Source organism: Verruconis gallopava, assembly GCF_000836295.1.
Source record: "Verruconis gallopava strain CBS 43764 unplaced genomic scaffold supercont1.8, whole genome shotgun sequence".
NCBI classification, from domain to species: Eukaryota; Fungi; Ascomycota; class Dothideomycetes; order Venturiales; family Sympoventuriaceae; genus Verruconis; species Verruconis gallopava.
Window position 1 is genome coordinate 809,716 of NW_015622144.1, and position 24,243 is coordinate 833,958.

The 24,243-nt window shown below is 52.9% G+C and overlaps 7 protein-coding genes across 8 annotated transcripts; 5 read left to right on the top strand and 2 right to left on the bottom strand.

The window, feature by feature from the left end:
- Window positions 1-697: 697 nt before the first annotated feature.
- Window positions 698-6,517, top strand: PV09_03275 (uncharacterized protein). The gene is made up of 3 exons (XM_016356453.1): window positions 698-3,168; window positions 3,393-5,150; window positions 5,252-6,517. Exons 1-3 carry the CDS (start codon window positions 2,565-2,567, stop codon window positions 5,779-5,781), a joined length of 2,892 nt encoding a protein of 963 aa, XP_016215976.1. The 5' UTR covers window positions 698-2,564; the 3' UTR covers window positions 5,782-6,517.
- Window positions 6,518-6,940: 423 nt separating this feature from the next.
- On the top strand, window positions 6,941-9,785 carry PV09_03276 (the record flags this gene model as incomplete). 2 transcript variants are annotated; one of them, XM_016356454.1, is made up of 3 exons in its annotated part: window positions 6,941-9,250; window positions 9,324-9,532; window positions 9,580-9,785. In XM_016356454.1, one exon carries the CDS (start codon window positions 7,157-7,159, stop codon window positions 8,729-8,731), a length of 1,575 nt encoding a protein of 524 aa, XP_016215977.1. In that variant the 3' UTR covers window positions 8,732-9,250; window positions 9,324-9,532; window positions 9,580-9,785. The 2 variants fall into 2 exon arrangements, with proteins under 2 accessions (XP_016215977.1, XP_016215978.1); XM_016356455.1 differs by lacking the exon at window positions 9,580-9,785 and having other exon boundaries at window positions 7,157-9,250; window positions 9,324-9,567.
- PV09_03277 (uncharacterized protein) lies at window positions 9,773-11,693 on the top strand. The gene is made up of 3 exons (XM_016356456.1): window positions 9,773-10,178; window positions 10,260-11,213; window positions 11,269-11,693. The coding sequence occupies exons 2-3, from the start codon at window positions 10,414-10,416 to the stop codon at window positions 11,405-11,407; spliced, it is 939 nt and encodes a 312-aa protein (XP_016215979.1). The 5' UTR covers window positions 9,773-10,178; window positions 10,260-10,413; the 3' UTR covers window positions 11,408-11,693.
- A 1,407-nt stretch (window positions 11,694-13,100) lies between these two features.
- On the bottom strand, window positions 13,101-13,425 carry PV09_03278 (uncharacterized protein; the record flags this gene model as incomplete). Its single annotated transcript, XM_016356457.1, has 2 exons — window positions 13,101-13,308; window positions 13,409-13,425. The coding sequence occupies 2 exons, from the start codon at window positions 13,423-13,425 to the stop codon at window positions 13,101-13,103; spliced, it is 225 nt and encodes a 74-aa protein (XP_016215980.1).
- A 174-nt stretch (window positions 13,426-13,599) lies between these two features.
- Window positions 13,600-15,998, top strand: PV09_03279 (uncharacterized protein). Its single transcript, XM_016356458.1, has one exon. It carries the CDS (start codon window positions 13,880-13,882, stop codon window positions 15,596-15,598), a length of 1,719 nt encoding a protein of 572 aa, XP_016215981.1. The 5' UTR covers window positions 13,600-13,879; the 3' UTR covers window positions 15,599-15,998.
- Window positions 15,999-18,078: 2,080 nt separating this feature from the next.
- PV09_03280 (uncharacterized protein) lies at window positions 18,079-18,417 on the top strand (the record flags this gene model as incomplete). The annotated part of the gene is made up of 2 exons (XM_016356459.1): window positions 18,079-18,129; window positions 18,199-18,417. 2 exons carry the CDS (start codon window positions 18,079-18,081, stop codon window positions 18,415-18,417), a joined length of 270 nt encoding a protein of 89 aa, XP_016215982.1.
- A 747-nt stretch (window positions 18,418-19,164) lies between these two features.
- Window positions 19,165-24,218, bottom strand: PV09_03281 (uncharacterized protein; the record flags this gene model as incomplete). Its single annotated transcript, XM_016356460.1, has 5 exons — window positions 19,165-19,395; window positions 19,442-19,532; window positions 19,656-19,689; window positions 19,743-23,831; window positions 23,883-24,218. The coding sequence occupies 5 exons, from the start codon at window positions 24,216-24,218 to the stop codon at window positions 19,266-19,268; spliced, it is 4,680 nt and encodes a 1,559-aa protein (XP_016215983.1). The 3' UTR covers window positions 19,165-19,265.
- Between the last annotated feature and the right edge of the window lie 25 nt (window positions 24,219-24,243).

Consider the following 24,243-nt stretch of genomic DNA (forward strand, 5'->3'; position numbering starts at 1 on the left):
CGCAAAGACCGCGTGGTGTGGGCGGCAGATTCTGGACGGCTTCTGGCACACGATGGTTCACAGCTGGGCGAGGCCCAACCAGCCGGGACGGATGGTTGAACCACGGGCTGGGCGATGCTGGCATGAGACTGCGAACAAAGCGCGATCGAGCCAGAAGATACGAGAGCCCGGTCGAGCGACTGCGGAGCGGCGCTTTGGCTTACAGCACAGCATGCTCTGCACAGTGTGCGGTCACAGAGCGCATCGCAGAACGGAAACGCAGCAGAACAGAAGCGCGACCGAGTCGCACGCGGCGGAGGGCGCCAGGATGCTCGCCCTGCGCTTTGTTGCTGGCCGGAGCCGTTGCTTTGGCTTTTGGGCCTTGTGGCTGGCCCGTGGTTTTGTTCGCTGCTCTACTCGAAACGAGCAGTGCAACTCTGCCTGCAACAAGGACGCGTTGAGAGGCGAGGGGGTGGACAGACAAGTGGTATGTGTCTGGCGTGCCAAGCGCGATGGCGACGTGAAGTAGTTTCCCATGCGTGCGGCCTGGCGTCGGCCTGGAGTTGGGCCTGCTCGTTTTATTCTTGGGGCCGGTCGTGAGCATCTGCGTCGAGCCGGTACGGTGTTTTCTCATCGCCGCCTGTCCTCTTGTTGTGCTGCGAGCGCGTGCGTGTCTCTGTGTTGTGCCTCTAACGTCAACTCGCGGCACCACGCACGCCCGCCTGCATACTAGCGCCTGGCTCTATTTTTTTTTCTTTTTTTTCTTTCCTTCTCGCTTTTGTCTCCCCTGCTCATCCCATCTACCTGTCTTGCTCCTCCTGTGTGCCTCTCGCGCCAGACAGTCGTCCCCGTCGAACGAACGAGCAGACGATCGAACGTCGCTCTCCCGGCCAACCTCGCTCTTTGCCTCCCTCCATCATCAGGGCTCGGCCTTCCCGCCCTTCCTCGACGTGGAGCTGCTAGAACGCTTCTATCTCTTTTGCCATCTGCCTTCCAGCCGCGAACCAATCGGCCAGCTCCCTCCTCGCCACCTGAAAGGTGACCTGCCCCAACAAACGCCGAAAAGGGTCTTCCCCTAGCCTTCCGCTTTCTTCACGACGTGCTGGTGCTAAGAGCAGCGAGGAAATTCCCACGTCACGGCCCAGCTCCGGTACGGCCATTGTTCCACCTCGTCCCGTCCCAGTTCGCTGTTCATCAAATTCCATCCAGCTAATCGCTCCAACCTGCTTGTCCCTCCCCTCGCCATCCTCATCACTTTTCACAGACGCCCTGCTGTGCGTTCTTCTGTCTGCATTGGTCTGTCCGTTCCTTTTTTGCCCTTCCCCCAAGAGCGCATACGTAAGAAAAAAGCTTGCAAAGCCGACACCCACTTCGGCATCGCCCGCTTTTTTTTTCCCTTTTCTAATCACACGGGCGCGTGCGAGGCAGAGAAAGGATAAAAAAAATTTTCCTTCTGCGCTCACTCCTGTCGTCATTCGCCTTTCACGGTCCGGCTAAACACACGCAAAGCCTGTTTTTCGGCTTCCCGTGCGACTCGCAAGCACAGCTTGGCCTGAGGGCATTCGTCGACGACGAGCTTCCGGCAGCTTCACAGCACTCCAGCGCTCCAGGTCTACAGCTCCACTTCTATCCGTCGCTTCAAACTCCACTCTGACTTGCAGAGCAACGCCAGGGCGCGTCGGATTTTACCCTGTTCCTGAAACCGTCGACAAGCACCCGTACAGTGCATCTCAGCGTGCGTGGTCCGCGAACGACCTGACGTTGAGTCGCGCGAGCACAGCCCCCCACCCATTTCCGTTGGAAGAACAGGGCGCTGCTGAAGCGGGAGAGGCTTGAAGCACGATTAGCCAGTGGGTCGGATCTGCATCCACTCAAAAGCCCTTCCCGGCAGTCTGCTGCTTGCTGTTTGCTGCTGCGACTGCTCCTGTTGCTACGCTTGGCCGCTACCAAAAAAATTCATCGTCAGCTGCGGAATACCACCGTCGACGTCGCTTTCCTGTTCATCGACGGCGCGAAAGCTCGGATCTCCCGGCTTCCCTCCTACCACATACGCACACCCCCCATTCCACCTACCAACTGTCCTTCGGCCAATTCCACATCCCTTCCCCCCTCCGACCCCCCCAAATCTGCTTCCGTTCCCATCTTGCCGTCTGCATCGATTCAGTCTTGCTTCGGCTCAGCATACACGCAGAGTCAGAAGTCACATCATTTTCGGCCCGTCACGGGAATAATCAGCCATCTTCATCTGACCATCCACCGATACCGCATTCAGTTGTCAGCAGCTCCAAGAGACGCCTTATTTTTTTTTTCGGCCAACCCAGCCTGCTGCATCATCGACGATAAACAACAAAAAACGGGCCATCCCAATCCCAAGGCCAATCTCGGGCTCCACACTGCTGCGTCCCATGGTCCGTTGACCTGCGAACGTCGAATTGCTCCATCTTGATATTCCTCAAGAGGCAGGCCTTCCCCGGGTTTGACATTCATCTATACCACACTCGGATGAGGTCCCTCCAGGCCCACATTTGTCCGTGGTTCGAGCTTCCTATTCTTCTCTCTCAGACACACTTTGTCCTCCGCCAGTAATGGAGGGGCCGTCCTACGCACTTGCTGGCAAAACTTCACAGCAGCAGGTAGAGTCCAACACTCTGCCTCCCATCAACGGTCTCCCAATGTCGGCTTACAATACCCAGCAGCTGTACAACGGCCACGGCGGCAGCGTGCCTGGTTCCATGCCTCAAACTCCGATCACTCCTCATACACCGATTCCTCAGACCTCGTCAGCGCCGCCGGACCCGGGCGCGTACCCTCAACCCGGCCAGCCTGGTGGACCTCCAAGGACGCTACACCCACCGACCTTCCCCTCCTCGCAACCTGGCTCTGTCGCGATGCAGGCTCCGCAGCATTATGCCGCCTCCTCTCTGCAGCAGAACAACCTCCTCCCTCGACTCAATCACAACTTGATGGCCCAGGTCTCTCAGCCGGGCTACGTACCCCAGCGCGAACCGGAACCTACACACGTCGTCGGACAACAGGGACGGCGGGGCATTTTGCCCAGCGCGCCCGGGCGCGCCGCACCTAACGGCAAGATGCCGATCCCAGCGAAGAACGAAGAGGGCAAGTTTCCGTGTCCGCATTGCACAAAGACGTATTTGCATGCGAAGCATCTCAAGCGGCACATGTTGCGACGTAAGCTTATTTTCCCGTGTTTCAAAACGGCCCAGCAGCCCATTATGAAGAGATGGAAAAAAGTGCGCATCCAAAGAACCCTCCGCGTTGATGCGATCCTTCCCGGGATCCTGTCTTTCGGCTGGCCCGACCGTTCCTTCGTCGGGGAGGGACTCTAGGATATGCATTGTTTTCTTGAACCTTGTAAGTCGTATTGGTGTGAACTCAGCTTACTTGACGGCCAGATACCGGCGACCGACCGTACCAGTGCAAGCTCTGCAAGGACACGTTCTCCCGTAGTGACATCTTAAAGCGCCACTTCCAAAAGTGCTCGATAAGAAGAGGCCACACCGGAGACCAGAACCATTTGGAAGGCTCGCGCAACCACCTCAAGCAGAACCAACAGAATCGACTGTCAACTGGCACCCTGAACGACCAAGTCAGCTATATGAACGGCGTCCCTGCCTCTGGTGCTGTGTACGACTCGGCCATAACGAATCAGTTCATGAACCCAGTCTCGAACTACGTCGCCGACCAAGGTTTCGACAACCAACAGTCGCTGTCCAATCGCTCGTCACGGTCGAACAGCCTGATGCGACCGCAGGATTATGCGGTCACGATGCCGGGTCTCAGCCAGCCGATGAGCGCGTACTCGATGGCGCCACAGCCGGCGAATCCGTATGCCTTTGCGACGCCGATCACGTCTGCGGACATGGCCGCGCAAAATCAGACGCGAACGGCCGACGCGAACGGCATGAACCAGCACATGGGTTGGCCAGGCGCCTATCCGGCACAAGCCGGTGAGAACTTCATGTATCAACCGGCAGCCAACAACGAACGGTCGGTAAAGCCTGAATCTGATATGATGGGCAACGATGCCGGAAACGGCAACGCTGGCCTTTACACACAAATGTATTCTTCCACTTCCTCCCTGCCTTCGAATCAAGTCTTTGACGGTTGGAACCTAGGTGATCCTTTCGACGCTAAGGCGGCCGCACTCATTGCGTACTGTTTCACAGATGGACTTCCTCGCACGCGCAACGAACTACAAGCCATGGATCGGCTAAAGCACATCTTGACGGCGGAGAATATAAAGCGCTACTTACAGCTCTTCAGAACAAACTGGAACGAACACTTCCCCCTGGTGCACATGCCTACTTTCTCGACGCTCGACGCAAACAATGGGCTGCTTCTTTCGATGATGTGCATTGGGGCTGTCTATGCAAACGAGTTAGGGCTGGAGATGGAGCGGTGGCTAATGCTTTTGGCCAGACAGGCGGTTGATCGGTCGTTTAGAATTCTACATTTTGCTGAAGATGCGTCTGGAGAGCTCTCTAACTTCGTGCCGTCGTGGTCCGATATTCAGGAGATTGAAGCTCTCATGCTCTTGCAGTCCATGTTCATCTGGCACGGCGACGCGAACCATCGCGCGCAGGCGAAGGATGACTTCAGACGCTTGGTTGTCATTGCAAGACGATGTGGACTGACGCGGCCCATTCCCCTCGGCCAGAAAGGCTGCAGCATCCTTCACCAACCCCGACGCTACCAATCGTCCATCGATCTGAGCGCCTGGGACTGGAAAGCATGGGTCAGGCAGGAGGAACGCTCGAGGGCCATGTTTTTCATGTTCCTGATCGACTGTGCTTTGGCCATCTTCTTCAACCACCCGCCTCAGCTGTCGTGCTCCGAGATACATATTCAGCTACCCGCCGACGACGCAGCCTGGGACGCCCCAGATGCCCACTCGTGCATGAAGGCGCTTGGCTTGAACGGCGAGCTTGCCCAGGTTGAGAGCAACATCTCAGGCAGCCGCCGCCTGAGCCAGCCGGAGTTCCACCTGTGCATACAGTTGCTCTATTCTCCACAGTCCGAATTCGCACCCCGTACCACCAACGTGTTTTCAAAGTTTCTTCTCATCCATGCGTTGCATGTGGCCATATGGAATCTGCACAACCAGTCTGCTCTGGCCCAGGCCCCAGCTGTTGCTGTTCCTGGTGGATTCGGTAAGTCCTAAACCGGGGCACGTGTGGAGAGTAGCACCTACTCTTTTCATCTTGTCTCCGCTGTTTTTCTGAAAAGGCAGCCGCTGATGATCCACTCACAGCTTCCTATCCGAGCACACCTCTCAGTCAACACGACTGGGTATCCTCTGGCAATTCCTATCCGAGCAGCAACCCAAGCAGCGGACGCGTAACGCCCACTGAGCCGGGGCCACAGCCCAATGCACAGCAGGTCTCGGTCATCAAGCTCGCCCTTGAGAAGTTCAAGCGTGCGTGGGAAACGGACATTGACCTCCAATATCCGCCGTCGAGCTCTCCTTCCGCCGCGGGCGCTCAAATCCGCCGTCTTGGGTACTGTCGCGATGCCGTGCATTACTATTGGCTTGCGAAGCAGTTCCTCCTGACCCCGCGCATGTTCAATTGGCAGACAAACTGGGAACCTGACCAACGCATGAGTCTGGTCATGTCTCTCCTCAAGCAAATCCGAACGTACGTTGCCAAGGAGGGATACAGACTTGGCAAGGAACTAGGGAGTGTTGTCGACATCAATGAACGTTACGCCGTTGATATGACGAGGCTGAACATGCGGGATCTGTTCGTGACCTTGCCGGACGCCAAGCGTGTGTCAACATGAACGTGGATCATGTGAGGCTCTGAGGAGACATCCAGCAGACATGGCGCAAATGCAGTGGCGACACCTTAGTCATTCGAAAGCGACTCTTTACGGCCATCCAAACCATATTTTCCATCATCATAATCTCATCACCGTCATCATCTTCTTGATAGCACTCCGGGTTTAGGCGACTTGACACGTGTTGCAACTTTACCACTTCACGCATCAACGAATTTCATTTACGATATTTCCATACATAGACAGGGGCATGAACAACGAAGGTCCAACTTGGATCTACCGTGTGTACGACTCGCGCCGCAAAGGCATTGTTCGTAAAGTTGTCACCAACAGCTTTGGCTTAGACTCATAAAACGGCGTTATTGGGGGTTTCCTGTTTCCACGTTTGGCACTCCAAACTATTTTTCAGTGGGAAAACTGCGTTTCCCTACGTTCAGAGAAAAAAAAAGTCCGCGTTCTAGAAGATACAAATTAGACAAATACGTGAAAGGCCTGGTCGCTTGGCCGACAGGTGTGAAACTTGTGGGTAGGAATATTGATTGGGTTTTTCCACACGCAACTCCCTTTACTGCAAAAGAATTTGTGGCAACGCCTATGCATTGCGATGGAGCTGGCGGGATCATACATGCACTGCTTCTTTGACAGCCTTGTTTTGTCACGGGCAATTCTAGGTAGCGCTTGGCTTCGTGTGTATACATTTCGTGAATAGAAAAGACTTCCACTGATGCGGTCAGCTAACCATTCCGCCTGTGTCATTGAATGCAGTCACCAATCGTCCTGCGCAAAACCCTTCTGCAGCAGAAGGGGAAGGTTGATACTTGGGTTGTCGTGAAGAACTTGGCATCTTGTGCTCTTCTGGTGTAACAACGGCAGATGGTTGGTTGGACTCGAAGGCCTCAAGGAGGCCGCCTTACACAACCTCAAGGGTAGCGCCGGGAGACAAAAATGGGTCTTCAACGGTGAAATGATCAGGCCTCCTCCCATTTCGAAGCAGAGTTGATTCTCTAGATCCACACGGGCGGCGTGAGGCTAATCCAAGGATTTGATTGGTCAGATCGGACTTGCTTCGTATTCGTATTGGCCAGATGCACCGACGGCCCTCCTCTTACTGACCATCATCGGAGATCCTTTGTTTCCCAAGATGAATCTCTTATCGACGATTCTTGGTTCAGCTCTGGATTTCGAAGACGCTTTCAGTGCGTTCAACCACGGGTCGCTAACCGAAGGGTCGGGCAGAGATTTGCAGATGTCAGAACCTCACGCTGCGCACGAGATTCGAATCGCGGATCTCCGACGGGTGGTACTTCTTTTGGGATGACGAACGATTCCGACGCGACGTAGATCCGGACGGCTGGAGTTTTCATATTTGAGATTTGCCATGGCTCGAAAAGGGAGCAGAAAGGTCCGAACTGGATGTTTTACCTGCAAGATTCGCAAGGTCAAATGCGACGAAACAAGACCGACCTGCACCAGATGCACGAGTACAGGTCGCAAGTGTGATGGCTACCCCACAGCCATTCCCACACAGGATCTGCCGTTGGTCGCTACTCGCGGTCTGAATGCCACCGGCTATCAAGCACACGAGGCGAGAGGCTTGGAATTCTTTTACCACGTGGCCGGACCGGGACTTGCTGGCCTATTCGATGACGATTTCTGGACAAGACTGATCTTGCAGATCAGCCATCGCGAACCTGCAGTCCGACACGTTCTGATGGCAATCAGTTCGCTGTACAGTCACGACGCACCAGACGCCTCACCTGTCAGTCATTACAACGCGGCGATTCAGCATATCGTGAAAACTACAGACGGGGCACTGGCCATCTCCATGGCCGTGCTGTTCACCTGCGTAGAATTCATGCAAGGCAACGCCTCTGCGGCCCTAAATCATTGCAGACACGCGATTCTAATCTTCAACAACTTTAAAAATCTTACTCCCGCTATGCGTCGAACCTTGCTGCCTATTTTGGTCAGACTGAACGCGATTCTGTTCTTCTTTGCTGCGGACGCTACCGCGGTACCTATGCTTGGCTCGCTGGACTCGTTGCTGGTGGAATCCTTTTCCAACGCTACTGAGGCGCATGCAGCACTTCAAGCGCTGTTGGTCCAGACGATTCGCTTGGTTCGGTCATCAGACGAGTACAGGCTGGGGGCCAAGCGGCAAGAACGCATACATCTGCGATTTTTTGCTGAGCAGCACCGAATCCAATTGGCTTTAGCTTCATGGAGGCAAAATTTAGCAGGCCTCCATGCGAATCTTAGGCCGTCGATCCGCAACACTCGCCAGCACGTTCTTCTCGAGATGGGCTCACTTGTCAAAGGAATATGGCTCGACTCCGCTCTGTATCGCAGAGAAATCGGGTACGACGAACATAACCATCGGTTTGGTCAAATTGTCGCGCTTGCGTCGCGACTTCAGGCGGAAGACCAGCTTTTTGCGCCAACAGCGGGACGGAAGAAGTTCAGTTTCGATATGTGCTTTTTGCCACTTCTATATTTCACCGCTGTCAAATGCCGCGTACTCGAGTTGCGTATCGCCGCTCTTGCGTACATGAAGATGCTATCGGAAGAGCAAGAGGGCTTGTGGAAGACGGCCACCTTGGCTCCTGTGGCCCAAAGGCTGATCGAGATCGAACATGGCGTTGACGTGAACGATCGAAGGACCTGGAATTCTGACATACCGCCAGAGGAGAGTCGGGTCAGAGAATGCATGCTCGATCCCACGGTCGAAGTTCGGGATGAGAGCGACTTTGTCAATTCTCGAGCGAACAGACTAACCTGCATCATGTGGAGGGAGCCGGACGAGTTATATGCTCGCGACGAATGGCTGTTTCTGCCCTGCGAACGCCGCAGGGACCACGAGTTAGCAAATGCCTACTCAGAGGCTGTTTCTAGCTTCCATGGCTTCCTGAAGCAGATGATTGGTCCCCTCGGACTCTGGTCGCAAGTCATATGAGGAGATCCATAAATCCAGCGTGTGTCTTGTCCATGACATGTCGACGTCCTCCTGAATCTGCTGTTCATGTTTTCCTCTTTTTGGTCGAACATATTATCTTTATTTTGAGTTGGAATGCTTACTTCAGCCATTTCCGAGTCAACTCTGACCGCCCACCGCAAGAAAGATCCACCCATGCGACCCGGACTCTAGGAACTGACGTGTCTTCCTGTTTAGCAATATGTAAAAGCGCTAAGTTGTCGCAACCAGCTGCCCTGCACTTGTAGGTGGATGGCCCAAGGTAGATCAGTTTCGTGCACGGTAACAAGTAGTCAGTGCAAGGATCTGCCGTAGCGAAGGGTAAATTACAAGAGGGCGACCGTGCTATTAGTCCAGTGCTGGGAATCTTCCAAGTAGCTCCGTTGAACGCCACTTTCGCACACGAGCAAAGGCGAGCCGCAAACCATTCCTATTTCTTCTCTGCCACTGCCGCATTTATCCCCGCCTTTGGGATAGATTACTTTGTACCACCGTACAAGAGTACGTGATTACCTTGCTATGTTCATGGCTCGAAGCTCCTCATGATTTAAATTTTGACATCCACCATGTCTAGTTTCGAAAGCTTGATACCTTGTGGCTGGCTTCCGATAGCGCCAAGGGTTTGATGGGTGATCGAAACTGAGGTAGCACTGTCTCAGCAGCTAGGGTAGCGGAAAGAAGGAGGCGGTGCTATTCAAAATTGACGCCTTAAGCATGCGAAGCGCCCCGATACACGTCACAGCGAACACACGGCCGATACTTGGCTGTGGAAAGGAGGCAAAGGTAGGGTCAGTTGTTTGCATATTCGTTCGCCGTCGCTCACAAAAAAGGTGCAACACCGATATAGATATACTGCTATACCAAGGAGCTCAAGTAATCGCGGGTCAACAGGCGAAAGGCAGATCTGGGCTCCCTACTCTGCCTTGTAAGCTCCTTGAGGAAAGTTTCTCTTTTGCAGCTGAAACGTTGAAGAGAAATTGGTCGCATCGTTTCTTAACTCAAATTATCCCGACTGCGAAGACGCGGACACCGAGAAGGACAAACAGGTCAACGCTGTCTGAGTTGCCCACGTAGCGATCACCCATTTTCCAACCTCCTGTTCTCTTGGCTCACTCCGCCACCCGTACCGTTACCCGGCTTCATTTGCTGGTCTGGAGGGCTCCGGGCAGACGATATCTTCCGGGGGCAGCGTGTGAAGAAAGTATCAAAGGGAAGGTCTTGGCCCGCGCATTGGTGACCCCAAACGGAATGGTTTACGCAGCTGCAGCACGCCCCCGTCCAAATAGTGACACTGCCCATTCCCTCAACCGTGCAATCCGACAATCCACGGGCTCGAAAGTACAGGTTCTGATACCGTACTGGTTCGACCACAGCACAGATGCGATGGCATTGCGTGGTCGCTACGGAAGAAAAAAAAAAAAGAGCATGTGTGGGTCTTCCCCCCCCCCCCCCCTTAAGGTATGTCACTTCTGGCGCCCAGAAGAACATCAGGATATTAAATGAGGACTAGGCTCGCATGTTTCGCTGCCTTCATGACGAGGACATAATTCAAATCTTCTTCTGACCCCAGAGACGGTGTTTCATTCTTCTACTGTTTTTCATCGTGTTCCTCCATATCACTTGGAGCTTCCTTTACGAACATCACCGGGCCGACACGCTTTACCATGGCCAATCTTTATGCTCGTGCGGGAGCCTTGCGTTGTAAAGAGGTCAGCCCGTCGTGTCCGGTTGAAAACAGCATCTATGGCTACGCACCGAGCCTCGTGTGGAGTGCTCTCTTCCTTGGGATCTTCGCCGTCTCTACCATTGCCCACACCGTTCAGGGCATCCGCTACAAGACGTGGAGCTTCATGATTGCCATGACGATCGGCGGTCTTTGTGAAGCCGTAGGCGAGATTGGGAGACTCATGATGCACCGCAATCCGTTCAGCGACGTGGGCTTCAAGATTCAAATCATCCTTCTCACGTTCGCGCCTGCTTTCCTCGCCGCAGGTATATACCTTCAGCTGAAGCACCTTGTCTTGACCTTTGGCGCCGAATGGTCTGTCTTAAGGCCAAGCCTATACACGTGGATCTTCATCATCTGCGACATCTTCTCGATAGCACTTCAAGGTGCTGGTGGGGGAATCGCGGCCACCGTGCAAGTGACCAACAGTCTCTTCAATGTCGGCAACAACATCACCATCGCCGGTCTCGCCTTTCAAGTGTTCACCCTCCTAGTCTTCGGTATGCTAGCCCTTGAGTACCTCTTTCGAACCGTGAAGACCCACAAGCACGAGCTCAACCCGGCCACGTCGACGCTCCGGCGCACCCTGAAATTCAAGCTTTTCCTTTGCGCTATCATACTTGCGTACACAACGATCCTCATCCGTTGCGTGTATCGCGTCGCAGAGCTGGCTGGTGGATGGAGCCGAAAGAACCAAATCTTGCGTGACGAGACGCTGTTTCTTGCTCTAGACTCATTGTAAGCGGCCACACTCTGTCCATTCATGCCTTGCAAAAGCTGACATCCCATCAAGCATGGTTTCGATCGCCATCGTCGGCTTCAATCTGTTCCACCCAGGAGCATGTTTCGACTTTAAGAAGCTGGGAGGCGCGGCTCAAGAGAAGCGTGACACTACTCCCTCGGAGGAACAAATGAGTTCCCAGACTCAATGATATACTTTAAAGTCGTTCCTTTTATTTACTTTTCTTTTCCTTTCTTTGATTCCGCTGCAAAAGAGAAGAAAACGCATCCTGAATTCCTCCATGGCAGCATCGTTGCTGGTTATTTAGAGAGAATCTTGGTTCTGCTATGCGATGCCGCTTGTCTTCTCTAGCCCCAAAAGCTTTTCAAAACGGAAGCGGCAATATCCACTTGCAAAAATTTTATGTGAACATAGCCTGTGCGAAGCATCATCGAATACAGTTTGTTCCGTGAACGAAACAAGAGTCATGACAAAGATAAGAAAGTCTCCAACAGCTCGTCTGTAGCTCTGTTGCAGGAGCCCGTCTGAATGCGACGTTCATATTCTAGCCTTATCCGGAATATATTTCTTGCCTCTCTCATTTATCATCGCCTGATCCGCCGTCACCACGTTCGTTTGGATCAAGATTGACACGTACAAGATTTGACCGCCGGTTGGAGCACGCTCAAGTCTAGTTTCATCCTGCTTAGTTCAACATTTCAAGTGATGCAAATCCCGCGGAGAAAATTTTGGGACCGCGGTTTGGTCTCGACTCTCTTTATGTGACCGGTTGGACGGTGGTCTTCCTTTGTGGTTGTCCCTCTACCTTGTCAGGCCGTGGCGTTTTATACCGGCCTCTTCACCTTTGTAAAACCTAACGCTCATCTCCATCCTATCGTACCATTTCTGGACTTTTGTATTTTTGATCTTGCAATGCTGCCCTCATGGCCTCTCACTCAGTAGCATGTAGCCAAGTACGGGGGTCGGAACAAGAAATGAATGGCTACGCCGGCTTCCACCAGAAGCTCGAGAAGAGCTCTTGCTGATGAATCGGGCATTCCTGTGTTACGGGATGATGCTTTTGGCCACTTCTCTGTCCTAACGTCCAGTGGTCGGATGAGCATGATCTCGCACGAGCTAGGTTCTCCTTTGCGTACTGAAATGGCTGATGATCCACGTCAATAATACGTGGTTGTGATGCCAGTAGGCCCTTCGGAGAGAGTCATGCTGACGCTCGCAAGATCTTCACAGGCGGTGCACAATTGCCGATCGATTGTTCTGTACGTCAAAATTGATGAAGAAATGGTACTAGATGTTGCGTCGAAGAGAGATCAAAGTCCACCTTTCGGCCGATTGTTGTTGGGGCTTCGGGTGTTGATGCCGCGGCTCGCAAAGACGCAGACAATACCTTGTCGCCCAAATGTCCGACACGATCACGCCTCTTAACGCAGTTGCAGAACTCTTCTCAATGTTTCGTGACCTCATTCGATTGCTCGAAATCATTGTCTATCTATGTACAAGCAAGGACAACAACACATGCACGAGCAAAGCATCTGCCCGCCCTGATCATTGCAAGTGGCACAGGGCACTAGCCTCGACACTGAATGGTAGAATTTTGCATGCTGTCCGGGCATGTGGATCATGACTATCGCTGATGGTCAGGTGATCCAGACAAGAGCAGCCCAGAGCACCAAAATGGCAAATGTCGAAGAGTTCTTTGAATCACAATCCGTGGCAGATGCGGAAGAACGGAGAGTGACACACCGTTGGGGGCCGGTCGAACGAGCTTGAATTATCCTCAGTGCATTGCGCTGAGATCACGGCAGGGCCTCGGTCGCCATTTGCGGATGTTTATGTTCGCCGTGCGTTGCAATGGCTTGTAAAGGTGAAGCTGAGCCGGTCCATCAACGGTCCTTCGCGAGCGGCGAGGCGCCCTTTTCGATCGTGTGGACCTTGGGGATCAACGCCTTGAGTTTTTCCTTGTCCTCCTCAGTCGCCTTCATCCCGAACTTCTCTTCCGCAGAGTCGGACAGATACAAACCCAAGGCCGCGTAGCCCATGACGCCAAAGCCGATGAGAGCTTTTGTTTTTGGCGTCAAGGCCTGATACTTTCTATGTGCGAGAAAAGTCAGCGGGAAGACGCATCTCGTGATGACATGAAGCTAAATCCAAGGGATTGAGGTCTGCTGACAGACTGAGCGAGGAGACTTACGCCAGCCAGGAACTCATATTCAACTGAAGGTCCTTAATGCACTTATGCTGATGCCGACAACGAGCAATGATGGAGGCTCAATGGAGAAATGCAAGCTTGAAGCGGGCTCCGCACGGCCGCAGTCGATCATATGCAGGGCCGCCAGGACCCAACACCAAACGAGTAAGTGCCACTTTGCTACCATCGGACTTCAGTCGATTATATACTACGCTGAATCATCAATCCCAAGGGCTCTGTCCACTGGCGATAGCAATTTACGAGTCGCTCGTTCAGAATAGATGTCTGGTCTATGAACGACCCGCGCGAAGAGCAAGTTCCTAGGCAAGGTCGCGAAGCTACATTGAGATCTGGCGTCCAACAGGATGCGCATGCTTGGAGCTCAAGGTTGCTCAACTAGCAGAGGACAGTAGCAGAGGACGGCTGCGGATGGGAGTTCTGCCTGCTAAATTCCCATAGAAGAATTCTTTCAACATGCGGCCGCTCTCACGCAGCCGAGATCCTGTCACGACTGCCAAGCTCATCTCCGCCAGCATCGTCATCATCTTCTACCTCCTCTACGTTGCCTTTCACAAGCCGGTGGTCGTCGCGCCCAAGTACCCAAAGCGTGTGAGACAATGGATCCAGCAAGAGAAGTGGGTCAACAGCACCGGGGAGGCGGACGTGGAGCGGAGAGACGCTGTCAAAAAGGCAATGCGACATACGTTTGAAGGATACAGGAAGCGTGCCTGGGGCAACGACGAGATTTTGCCCGTAACGGGCGGTGTTGGTAATACACGGAACGGCTGGGGAGCTACCATCGTTGACGCCAGCACCACACTAGCGCTCATGGGGATGTGGGACGAGTTGACACTGTGCGTGGACTACATCATCGACGAGATCGATTTCTCGTCCAGTTTTGCTCTGGTCGACCCGTTCGAGACGACCATACGATACTTGGGGGGTCTGGTGAGCTTGATACAGTTGGTGGACGAGAAGGTGATTCCAGAAAAAGTCATAAACTCGGCGAAGAGGAAGAAGCTCCTTGCAAAGACTGAGATGCTGGCAAAGAATTTGCTGCCTGCCTATTCGACACCTACGGGGATGCCGTGGCCCCGTGTAGATTTCAGCAAGCGTTCTGGAGTTCCAGACCCACCAGAGGTGTACGAGAAGGATCCCTCAAAGCCTCGCTACATCAATCCGGCAATAGGACCCGCGCGTGCTGGCTCGAACATCCTCGAGAACTGCGTACTAAGCGAGCTTACGGGCAACTGGGAGTATTGCGCTAAGAGCACACTGGCTTGGTTCCCGCTCGTGTACAGCAAGTGGATCGTCGATGCTCCCGGTCTTGTCGACGCTCCCATTGACATCATCACTGGAGAGCCAGTTGGTCGGCAGAAGCACTGGGATGCTGGCCACGACAGCTACTACGAGTACCTCATCAAGGCTGCCCTCCTGCGCCCACATTCCCCTAATAGCAAAATGTACTCTCAGCGTTGGCTCGAAGCTGCTGACGCGCTACGACACAACCTGTCTAGCCGGGCTTCTCCATCCTTAGACCACCCGGTCTCTCATCTGTACATGGGAAAGCTGAATGGCCCTTGGTTTCTCAATGAACAGAGCCACCTTGCGTGCTTCGCGCCCGGCAACCTGCTTCTTGGTGCACGTCACCTCAATCGGAAAGATCTTCTCGTCCTCGGTCAAGCTCTTCTTGAAGGCTGCCGGCACTCTTACTCCGCAACGCCCACAGGGATCGGACCAGAGTCTTGGTCGTGGATACCAGCGCCTCCATACCGCAACGGCACCTTTGCACCAGAAACCGAGCGACAACTTTCAGAACACGCGGATTACGGGTTTTGGACTGTCAATCCGAAGTACAAACTCCGTCCTGAGTACGTCGAGTCTCTCTTCTACGCGTACCGCATCACAGGCGAACAACGCTACCGCGAATGGGCGTGGGAGGCATTCCAGGCCATAGAGAAGCACTGCAAAACTGAGTACGGTTATGCCGGGCTCCAAGACGTCATGCTATTGCCTAAGACCAAGGGTGCGGGAGGAGAGAAGGACCATAGCGGCTGGCTAGACGAGAGTGAAAGTTTTTGGGCGGCCGAGACGCTGAAGTATCTTTGGCTTATCTTTGCAGATGTTAGCGTGGGCAGTCTTGACGATTGGGTGTACAGCACGGAAGGCCATTTGTTTCGACGGCCAAGCTGAAAGAGCCAGGGGTTAAGCAAAAAGGAAAAGCTCACGATGATTATTATTTGAAGTCGTGCCGTCGACTAGATTGGATATGTACGGAATTGCCACGAGACTTGCGAGCGCACGTTGCTAGTGCAGAGTCTCGCAGGCACGTACCTGGCTGAACGCGATTGGCGATCTTGGATAAGAATGCCCGCGCCCACCGCGGTTCACACATGGGCCAGAGACCGCCGGAAGGCGCGCTGCTGGCCATTGCTGAGTAGACGAAGATGTATCAGCCGAAGAGCGCTGTCAAACCCCATTTAGTGCATTGTGTATCTACTGTGTATTACTACATAGGACATATAGCATAAACGGAGTCTTTGGTGGTGATGATTGGTCAATGTTGTTGCCAACTGCCAATGGCGATGAGAACTGACAAGGGAGGTTGTGCCATTTCTCTATGTCTTCGTGCTTCTGTGTCGTTGGCGGAAGTGATTCTGAGTGAATGAAGATGGACAAACTCGTACTTGCATGCCCTCTCTCTTTATCTCTTTCTGTTTAACAGTCCATACAGAGTGTGGCTGCCGAGTCTGATTCATCGACCGGACGCACGTTTCGGCATTTGATAGCCCAACCGTTTCATGTGCTAAGTCAGCATCATGGCGACAGGCTCAGATATTTGCATGCATCCAGGGCGCGTTCAGAGTCCCAACAACTAACGGTCTAGACTCGACGTGACGAGTTCCTTCTTAGGCTGCCAGTCTTCGAAGCTCTAGGACAGAGCTGATGTGATTTTTCATAATCAACAAGACTAAAGGCCTCTCGGATCTTTGCTGCTGCATGTCGTGGCGGAGACAACCAGCGTAGATGAAGCGCAACACACTCTACACACTTTTAGCGGTGGGATCCTGAGAGCCGTCGAGGTGTCGCTCCAGCTGTGCATCATAGCAAAGGCAGCGGTTCGCGGTGTCGCCAATCGCGACTTCACCAATGTCCACAGGTGACGCACCACGAGACATCACAGACACTCGGTTGGGCGTAGACAAAGGGCAAGAGCTTGGTATGAGGCTCATCGGGTCACCGGCGTGTTCAAAGGTCGCCTGCCACGGATCGTGGCTACTAAGATGCCTCTCAAGGCAAATACAAGGCGAAAACTTTTCCGCCACCATGGTGCAGAGCGGAACGCAAAGACGCTTTTCGCGGCGCATATGGTCGAGACTTTTCACTCACGTTCGGCGAACTACAGCGACGGTAGTCTGCGCTGATGGAGGTTTCGAAGCGGTCGAGAACAAGCAGATGCATCACCGTCCAGAGAGGTCGGCTTTTTGATTACGTTCGCCGAAGGGTTTTTTTTTTTTTTTTTTCATTTTTTTTCAATTTTTTCATTTTTTTAGAGCCAGCTCCACACTTCAAACTGCTTTTGACCGAGATCGATCTCCCCGCGTCGAGACTTCCGATACTCCGATCACTATTCCAGAGCGCCGCCGTGGCGGAGATGGGCAGGTCGAATTTTCCGACGAGAAACGCCGACCCATCACAGCGGAGGTCAAGGGACATTGTCGGTGATAACTTCCCCCCCTTCTTTTTCCCTCATGGGCGTGAGTGGTGGCGAAAGCACAAGGTCATCGTTAGAGAAGATCTACATCACGATGAGGGAAAACGCACGGCAGCACGTGCAAGTGACGAAGGATGGTACGCACATATCGCCACCGAAGTGTGCGAGAAGAGGAGGAAGGCGAAAAAAAAAAAGATCTCGTCCAGGTGCCCCATCAGGCAGACGGGTGTGAGAGATGGCAGAGGCGAGGTGGGAATGTGAAACGGAGGTGTCAGCCCACGGTGGGAAGACAGATGAGGAGATCTTCTCGAACCACGCTCGGTTCCTGGTCGTGGATGGCAGCGGGTCAAGCCAACGAGGACGGTTCGCAGCCGCTCATTTGCTGGTCCTTTTTGCTTCCTCGCGATGTTTGGCGTCCTTTTTCACCGCCCACCACGGCTGCGGCCTGCCTTTGCCGCTGCTACGTGGTATGTACGAAGGGACGCATGTGGGTGACCATTTTTGGCTGTGCGGGCGGGGGCTCGCTGTTTGCGGCTGCTGCTCCCGTGCAAGCGCCCCCGGTGCGTTCCCCATATTCGTTTTTCTTCCCCAGAGATCTCCCTTTTCTTGCGCCATTTCCCGGCCCCGATACTCGTCGTCTCCATCATCTAGAACCACATCCGCTCTCTTTTTTTGCGCCTCTGGTTTTTCTCCCTCTTTGCGCAATAGAGCAACTATAGACCATAGACCGCGTCCGCATCGACCGTCTCTACCTCTGCATAGACTTGCATCCTTTGCGTCGCTTAGAAAAAGGTGAGTGCGGTTCCTGGCATCCTGCCGCCGCCCTTTTCTTACCTCGTGGCCCGATCGTAGCCAGCGCTTTGCTAAATCCCCCGTCCAGGAACAGGACAGAGTAGCAAAACTTCAAACGAACCCAAGACAAAAGAAGAAAGAAAAGGAAAGAAAACCTCAGACCAACATGTCTTTCGTCGCCTCCGCCGCACGCGCTGCATCTCGCCGCGCCTTCGCTGTACGTCTTTCCGCGCTCAGTCTTTCCGTTTGCGACGGCCCAGCTGGTGCTAACCTTTCCGTGTCGCAGACCTCCTCGCGCCTGGCGAGCAACTCGTCCACTGCCCGCGCCTCCGCCATCAGCGGCACGATTCGCAGCAGCATCCAGCGCGCCCAGGCCGAAGCCAGCGACGAGGCCTTCAAGGCCGGCGTCGTCTACACGCTGGTTGGAGTCTCGGCGCTCGGCGCGGGCTACCTCGTAGTCGCGCCAAAGGAGGGCAAGACCGTCAGCCAGCGCGACCTCCTGTGACTGGCCGGCCTGCTGGGCAGCTACAACGGCCTCTGCTGAGGGGCCTGGCTGCATATTTTTTTTTAAAAACATCATTTTTCCCTTTGTATCATGGACTGGCGTTTCTGCTTCCACCTCTTCTCTCTTCGCCGGCGAAAACGCCGGCGATGCGTAAACTTGACGACCCGGCGGGGAGGTTTTGGCTCTGTTAATGGATGGGAACTCAATCATGCGGCTTTTGTAACGGGTGGAGCTTCTTAATGTTGGGCATGCCACAAGCCACGGATCGGGTCAATGGGGGCGCATGAGTTTGTTTAGTAGCGGTGACGACGTGAAGTTTTCCTGCACGCTTCGGCGATTCCTTCTCGCTTCCTCGGACGTCTCAATAAACGCATGTCGAAGCCAAGGCTTTGCAAAGCATTCTGGCCTCCTCTCTGCCTCTCTCTCTTTCTTTTTCTCTCATCGTAGTACGTATGTTAAATCCGTGAAACCAAGATGCCCAACGGCAAGGTGTTGTACGATCTCGGCTACTTTTCGACGATGTGGCGAATACATGATTAACAATTGTGCTCTTTGCTGGCCAGATTCGACACTGTCCTCATCTTGCAAGGCTCCAATCTGCCTACGAGATGTTATGAGAGAGACCTGGGTCGATCATCACAGAACTAAGTGGCTGAAGCGCAAGACTTGATTCTATTACAATACTCCGATTTAAAAAAAAAAAAAAAAAAAAAAATTTCAAACTCCCTCATTGATTGCGATCCATTGGGCCGGCAGGTCATACACCACGGTCCACGAAACGCCAATCAATCAACCAGCTGCGACAACCCGTTCGCCAACGTTCGTAAAGGCGAAAAGAAAGAAAAGATTCAGCTTTGGCCAAGCAGCTCCCGACGCCACTCCTCGCGAGACTTGGACGCATGCTTGCTGATATGACGGCGGACAGCATCCGCAAACTCGACTTGGTCGCCGTGGTATTCAAGCGTGCCAACAACATTACTAGAACGGTCAGTGTGTGCTGTGGAAGAAGCAGTTACCAACCTACACAGGATCGCTGTAGTCAGGGACAAGGAGCAGGCCGTAGACTGAGTTGAGAATGTCTGTGCAGGATGTGTCCGCCGTCCAGTTGCGGTCGACTTTGATATCGTTAGCACGTTTCTTTCCTTCTTTCGAAAAAGAGATGCTCGCGCGAAGGGAAGGTAATAACTCTGCGGGTTGGTCAGCGAGTACCATCAATAGATCGACGTCCGACGTACTACAGATGGAATGGCAGATGCGGCCGTTGCGGTTGATCTGGAGGCGGTGTTAACATGCCTTCGGACACGCATGACGCTCTCCCGACTTACGTTAACGTGATATATGGGCGTGACAAAGCGCCCTTTCGGTGCGAAGGTAGGATAAGACTCGTCCATATCCAGATAGAGCAAGAATGTACCAGATGCGTACGGAGAGTCCGGAGGGCCCTTCATTACGATCTTCCAGAAAGAAATGTCCCGCTCGCTGACGTACACATCGATATAATCGTGAGGTTTTGCCATCATGTTTTGGATCTCGGTAAGTAGACGAGAGTTGCGCATCATGTTTGCTCCTGATCGGCGTCCTGCCGCCATACGCTTCGCGGCAGCAAGCTCAATGACATCGTCTTTGAGGTTTGGATGCGGCGGACGCTTTGGATAGACGTCTTCCGTGACAATCTCTGGAGTGGCGTGGAGCTGTGCGCGTTGAAATTGGCTCCACATGGTCGAGTTCCGCGGTATCACAGGTCTTGGTATGTCTTCACGATCCTTTAACGCAAGCACAGGTTCAAGTTCGACGATCCCCATCGCATGTGATAATGTCTTGGGCGCAAACTTGTATCCGCCGGTGAGATGGGAGATACCCAAAAGCTTCCTATGATCTGCCTTTCCGAGGCAGAATGAGTCGACTACGACGTTGCTTCGGACAAGTTCATGACAAAGGCTGGCAGGATCTTTTGAGGATTTAGTATCCTCGCCATCTGAAATGCAGAGTATCCGCTTCTTCGCTTCGGGGTATCTGGTTCCATATTGCTCAAGATGATGACAGGCTAGTGCGAGTCCATCCCATATTGCGGTATCTGAACTTGGCTTGAGTTCATTGACCGTGGCCCTGAAGTCTTCTACTACATCACTCAGCTGCCTCGCCACACGAGCAGTCGAATCGAAGATGATCAGTCCGAGGTGGGTGCTGTAATTGTACGCAATGGTGCGATTGACGAACTGATCAAAGATCTGTTTGAGCACGTCCATGCGGGAAGTGCGAACCTTTTGCAATTTCTCTGGCTTCCTCCCTATAAAGATTTTGAGAACCCCCTGATATGGCGCAGATGGGTCATCAAATACTGCCTCATCATTCAAAGAGCCTCTGGCGTGGGTTGATGTTAGATACGTCTTCAACTTCTCCCAAGGATTGAGGATGTAGCCAGTGGAGTGACCATCTCCAGAATCCTTCATATTGTGCCAGACACAAGTTTCTGTCAACGGTTCTTCAGGAGGCCACCTCTGACGCCAATACTTGAATAAAATTGACGCGACGGACAGGTCAGAGTCCTTCGGGACCCAATAAGAGAAGTGGCATTTCCGTGTATTTCTATAGACTTTGATAAGGCATTTATCGCCCGTACTGTTAGATGTGTGATTGCCGGTGTCTTGTAAAATGATGTTCACCGTGCAGTTGTAGTGTAACCCTTTCGCAGTCGCAGCATCATTGCTGGGAGTAATGGCGTTGAGACGGCCCTGCAGCTTAAGATCAAAGGAGGCGTGGCGGCCGCGCAATGCCTGGAAGGCGACATGATAAAGTTCTTCACAGGTGATTGATGCTTTCAGAGTACGTGCAAAGGTTCCCAGACGACTTGAAAAGTTGACTTTCAAAGTACCTTGTCCCGACGTAGAGGGCCCGCGATAGCTGTCGCCTTCGATCCACTTATTGATATCTCTCATGAGCGTCCACTGAAATGTGAGCGAGGAGCTTGAGAGTTCCAACCCTGTTTTTGGCGATGTTCTGTTGATCTGTAGCCACTGCTGTATAGATCCACGGTCATACACATGTCCATCCGCAGTTGCCACTGGGTCGAACATCAATTCGTGTGTGATAGCACATCGATAATCATCAGGAATGGCAAGGTCAAGTGAATCCGACTCAAAGGACCTTGGAGGCATCTGGGTCGCTGGAACAGGATTACCGACTTGCCATAGCCACTCGTCTTTTCCCGGTGAGAGCATGCGGGAGCGAAATACGATCCAGTCGATCAACGCGGCTTGATGCTGCTCAACGCCGAAAATGAGTTTCTTCAGACAATCGACACGAGAACGTGCTGAATCTTCAAGCGGATTACGGTAGGCAAAAGTAAAGCGTCTGCTTTGTGACAGTTGTTCATTCTTGTGTATGAGCTCTTTAGTTGCTAGATAAGCAATCTCCTCGAGTAGTGCTTTGGCAGCATGAGCCTGATGTTCGTACTCAGCGCGATATACGGTGCGGACAATATCTTCAAACGATTCGTGTGCCATTAACCACTCTTTGACCTCGTCTAATGGGCTTGCCAACATGTCTGCCTCTGCTGTGAGATCTAGTCGCTCAAGCACAGGGCGTGAAGCGGGCTGTGGTGGGACATCTTCTACCATATCTGTAAAACCGGCACTAGAGTCCATACTGGCGCTGCAGTCCACACAAACCATCAGTATCTCGTCCGGCATATCAATCTTGCGTTGAGTAACATCGCCAGGAGCATCGAATACTGCGCTGCCGTCTGCGCGTCTAGCCTCGAGAATGGGAGCAAGAAGCTTTGTGATGATTGCTATGTCAATAGTTTCATCCCCACCAGCAGTTGGCCGGAAGATGACGAAATCCTTGCCAGGTTCACTGCACGGCTGCCGTCCAAGATAGCAACTAAGCAAACCCTCCCCATCAAGAGTCAGTGCGGGGGACGAGCTAGTTGCAAGACGAGCAGGCGCAACTACGGAGAGATTGTTGCGACTGCACAAGGCCGAGAGCTGGCTCAATTCAACCTCCGAGCCCCTAATTATGTCTTGCTGTGCGGGTAAGTCCTCAGCACATCCACTTGCGAGGAGAAAATCCGTATCAAAGACGAAAATCTTAGTTTTTACACCGCCAGACAATAAGACTGCCCGTCGAGTTCTACCGTCGAGGGATAATTCCGTAAGATCCTCGCCGAGAGACGGATCAGTGAACTTTATCAATCCCTCTTTGATTGCATCTAGATGTCCTTTCTCAAAAAGGCCCACGTTTGTGTCGACCGCGAAGAACAAAGGCTCAGTTGTCTCAGGGTTGATGAGTGTCACGGGCTTGAGCGACGTCAAGTACGGCAATGAGGTCTCACCGGAGTTAGCTCTACAAAGATGTTTGGCCTTCTCTAGAAACAGGCCGAAGAAAAGCCTGCTGGCTTCAAAAATACGAGACGAGTCGAAGTTGGTGACCCGTTTCGGCACATACTTCTCAAGCATGTAGTAGAATGCCTGCGCGATAGCTGCACACTCAGACGTGGTAGGTGTCTCATTTCGAATCAGAACATGCATTGCTCGCACACAGGGAGGGAAGTTCGTAAGCCTGTGAAGCAATTGTAGAACTGCATCTTGCATATTGAGATCCGGCGGATGGCCACTGAGTGTGTTGCTGACGATACGCAATGAGGACAGAAACACCGCCATGCCGCGTTCTGTCTGCGCAATGGGAGGCTCCCAGTGAGGAGCGGCGCCGAAGATGGTTGCTTGGCCTTTCCCGGCATCAAGTCGCGTACCGGGACACTCTTTTCGCGACAACGAATAGATATTGAGCACTCCGTCAACAAGGACATCCTCTAGACCAAGTTCAGCCATGGTTAGATGAGACAGTGGAGTGTCGATTGGAGCTTCAGCCGTGTGTAAGTCAAGGCGCACTGGCAAGTCCTCGTTGGCGGAATTTGAGCTCTCATGACTCCTGTGTTTTGACTTTGAGCAAAGGGCGACAATCGGAGTAATTTGATTGTCGGGCGAACGGATTACAGTCAAGCACATGTCATCTAAGACGTCGATTCCGAAACGCTCTTTGGCAAATGCTAAGCCACACTCTAGAAGAGAATTCTGGTCTCCAGAAGCACACGATAGCTTGACTACTTCCCCGGCAGAATGAAGGAAGAAAAATGAGGACTTAAGCTGATGGTCGTCATTGGCAATCGCGAAGGTGGTTCCGGACTGGAGGCTATTGGCAAAAGCGCAGTTGCAGTATGCGGGCTTGTCACAGGTGATGGTGCTCCTCAGTGGAAGGTCCAATTGAAGAAGTGCAAGCTGTCTGATCTGATGTATTGTGATTGTAGTTGAAAAACGGCCTGGAATCAAGGGAATGTCTGAGATGTCGCCACTCTGGGCCGTCGCCGGCGTAATCACGCGGATATGAAAGCCGCCACTTGTATCTTCCGGAATAGCCTTCCACAATGTTAGCATCGAATCTCACGCACTTGATTTTGTTTGCATCACCAGAGCAGAGCGTTCTTTTTCTGGGTCGGCTTGCCCTTGTGTGAGTTCCGAAGGTCCGTCCTTGGAGGCCGTTGCCATTAGTACTGAAGCATGAAGATTTTCCGTCAGAGGATTCAAGACAACGTCTTGTAGGGAATCGTCTGGGTCAATCTGAGGTCCGTGTGCATCGTGTAGACGAAATTCGATCGCTTCAGCCTCAGCGAACACTTTAAGCTTGGCGAGACGGGTTTGAACTTCTTGAGCAAAGTCCTTGACAGGAGAAGAAGCAGAGAATGGAACAAGTAGACGACGTGTCGGTGCGCCTGGTGCACTGAAATTGACTGTGTAGCGCTGCATGTTTAGCGGTCGTCAGGCTCTAGAG

What these genes read in the sequence shown, in the direction of transcription:
- PV09_03275 (XM_016356453.1), top strand. Translation starts at nt 2,565, where the DNA reads ATGGAGGGGCCGTCCTACGCACTTGCTGGCAAAACTTCACAGCAGCAG. An exon ending in CAAGCGGCACATGTTGCGAC is followed by an intron (nt 3,169 to 3,392) that starts GTAAGCTTATTT and finishes CTTGACGGCCAG; the next exon opens with ATACCGGCGACCGACCGTAC. An exon ending in TGCTGTTCCTGGTGGATTCG is followed by an intron (nt 5,151 to 5,251) that starts GTAAGTCCTAAA and finishes ATCCACTCACAG; the next exon opens with CTTCCTATCCGAGCACACCT.
- PV09_03277 (XM_016356456.1), top strand. Translation starts at nt 10,414, where the DNA reads ATGGCCAATCTTTATGCTCGTGCGGGAGCCTTGCGTTGTAAAGAGGTC. An exon ending in TTTCTTGCTCTAGACTCATT is followed by an intron (nt 11,214 to 11,268) that starts GTAAGCGGCCAC and finishes CATCCCATCAAG; the next exon opens with CATGGTTTCGATCGCCATCG.
- PV09_03279 (XM_016356458.1), top strand. Translation starts at nt 13,880, where the DNA reads ATGCGGCCGCTCTCACGCAGCCGAGATCCTGTCACGACTGCCAAGCTC.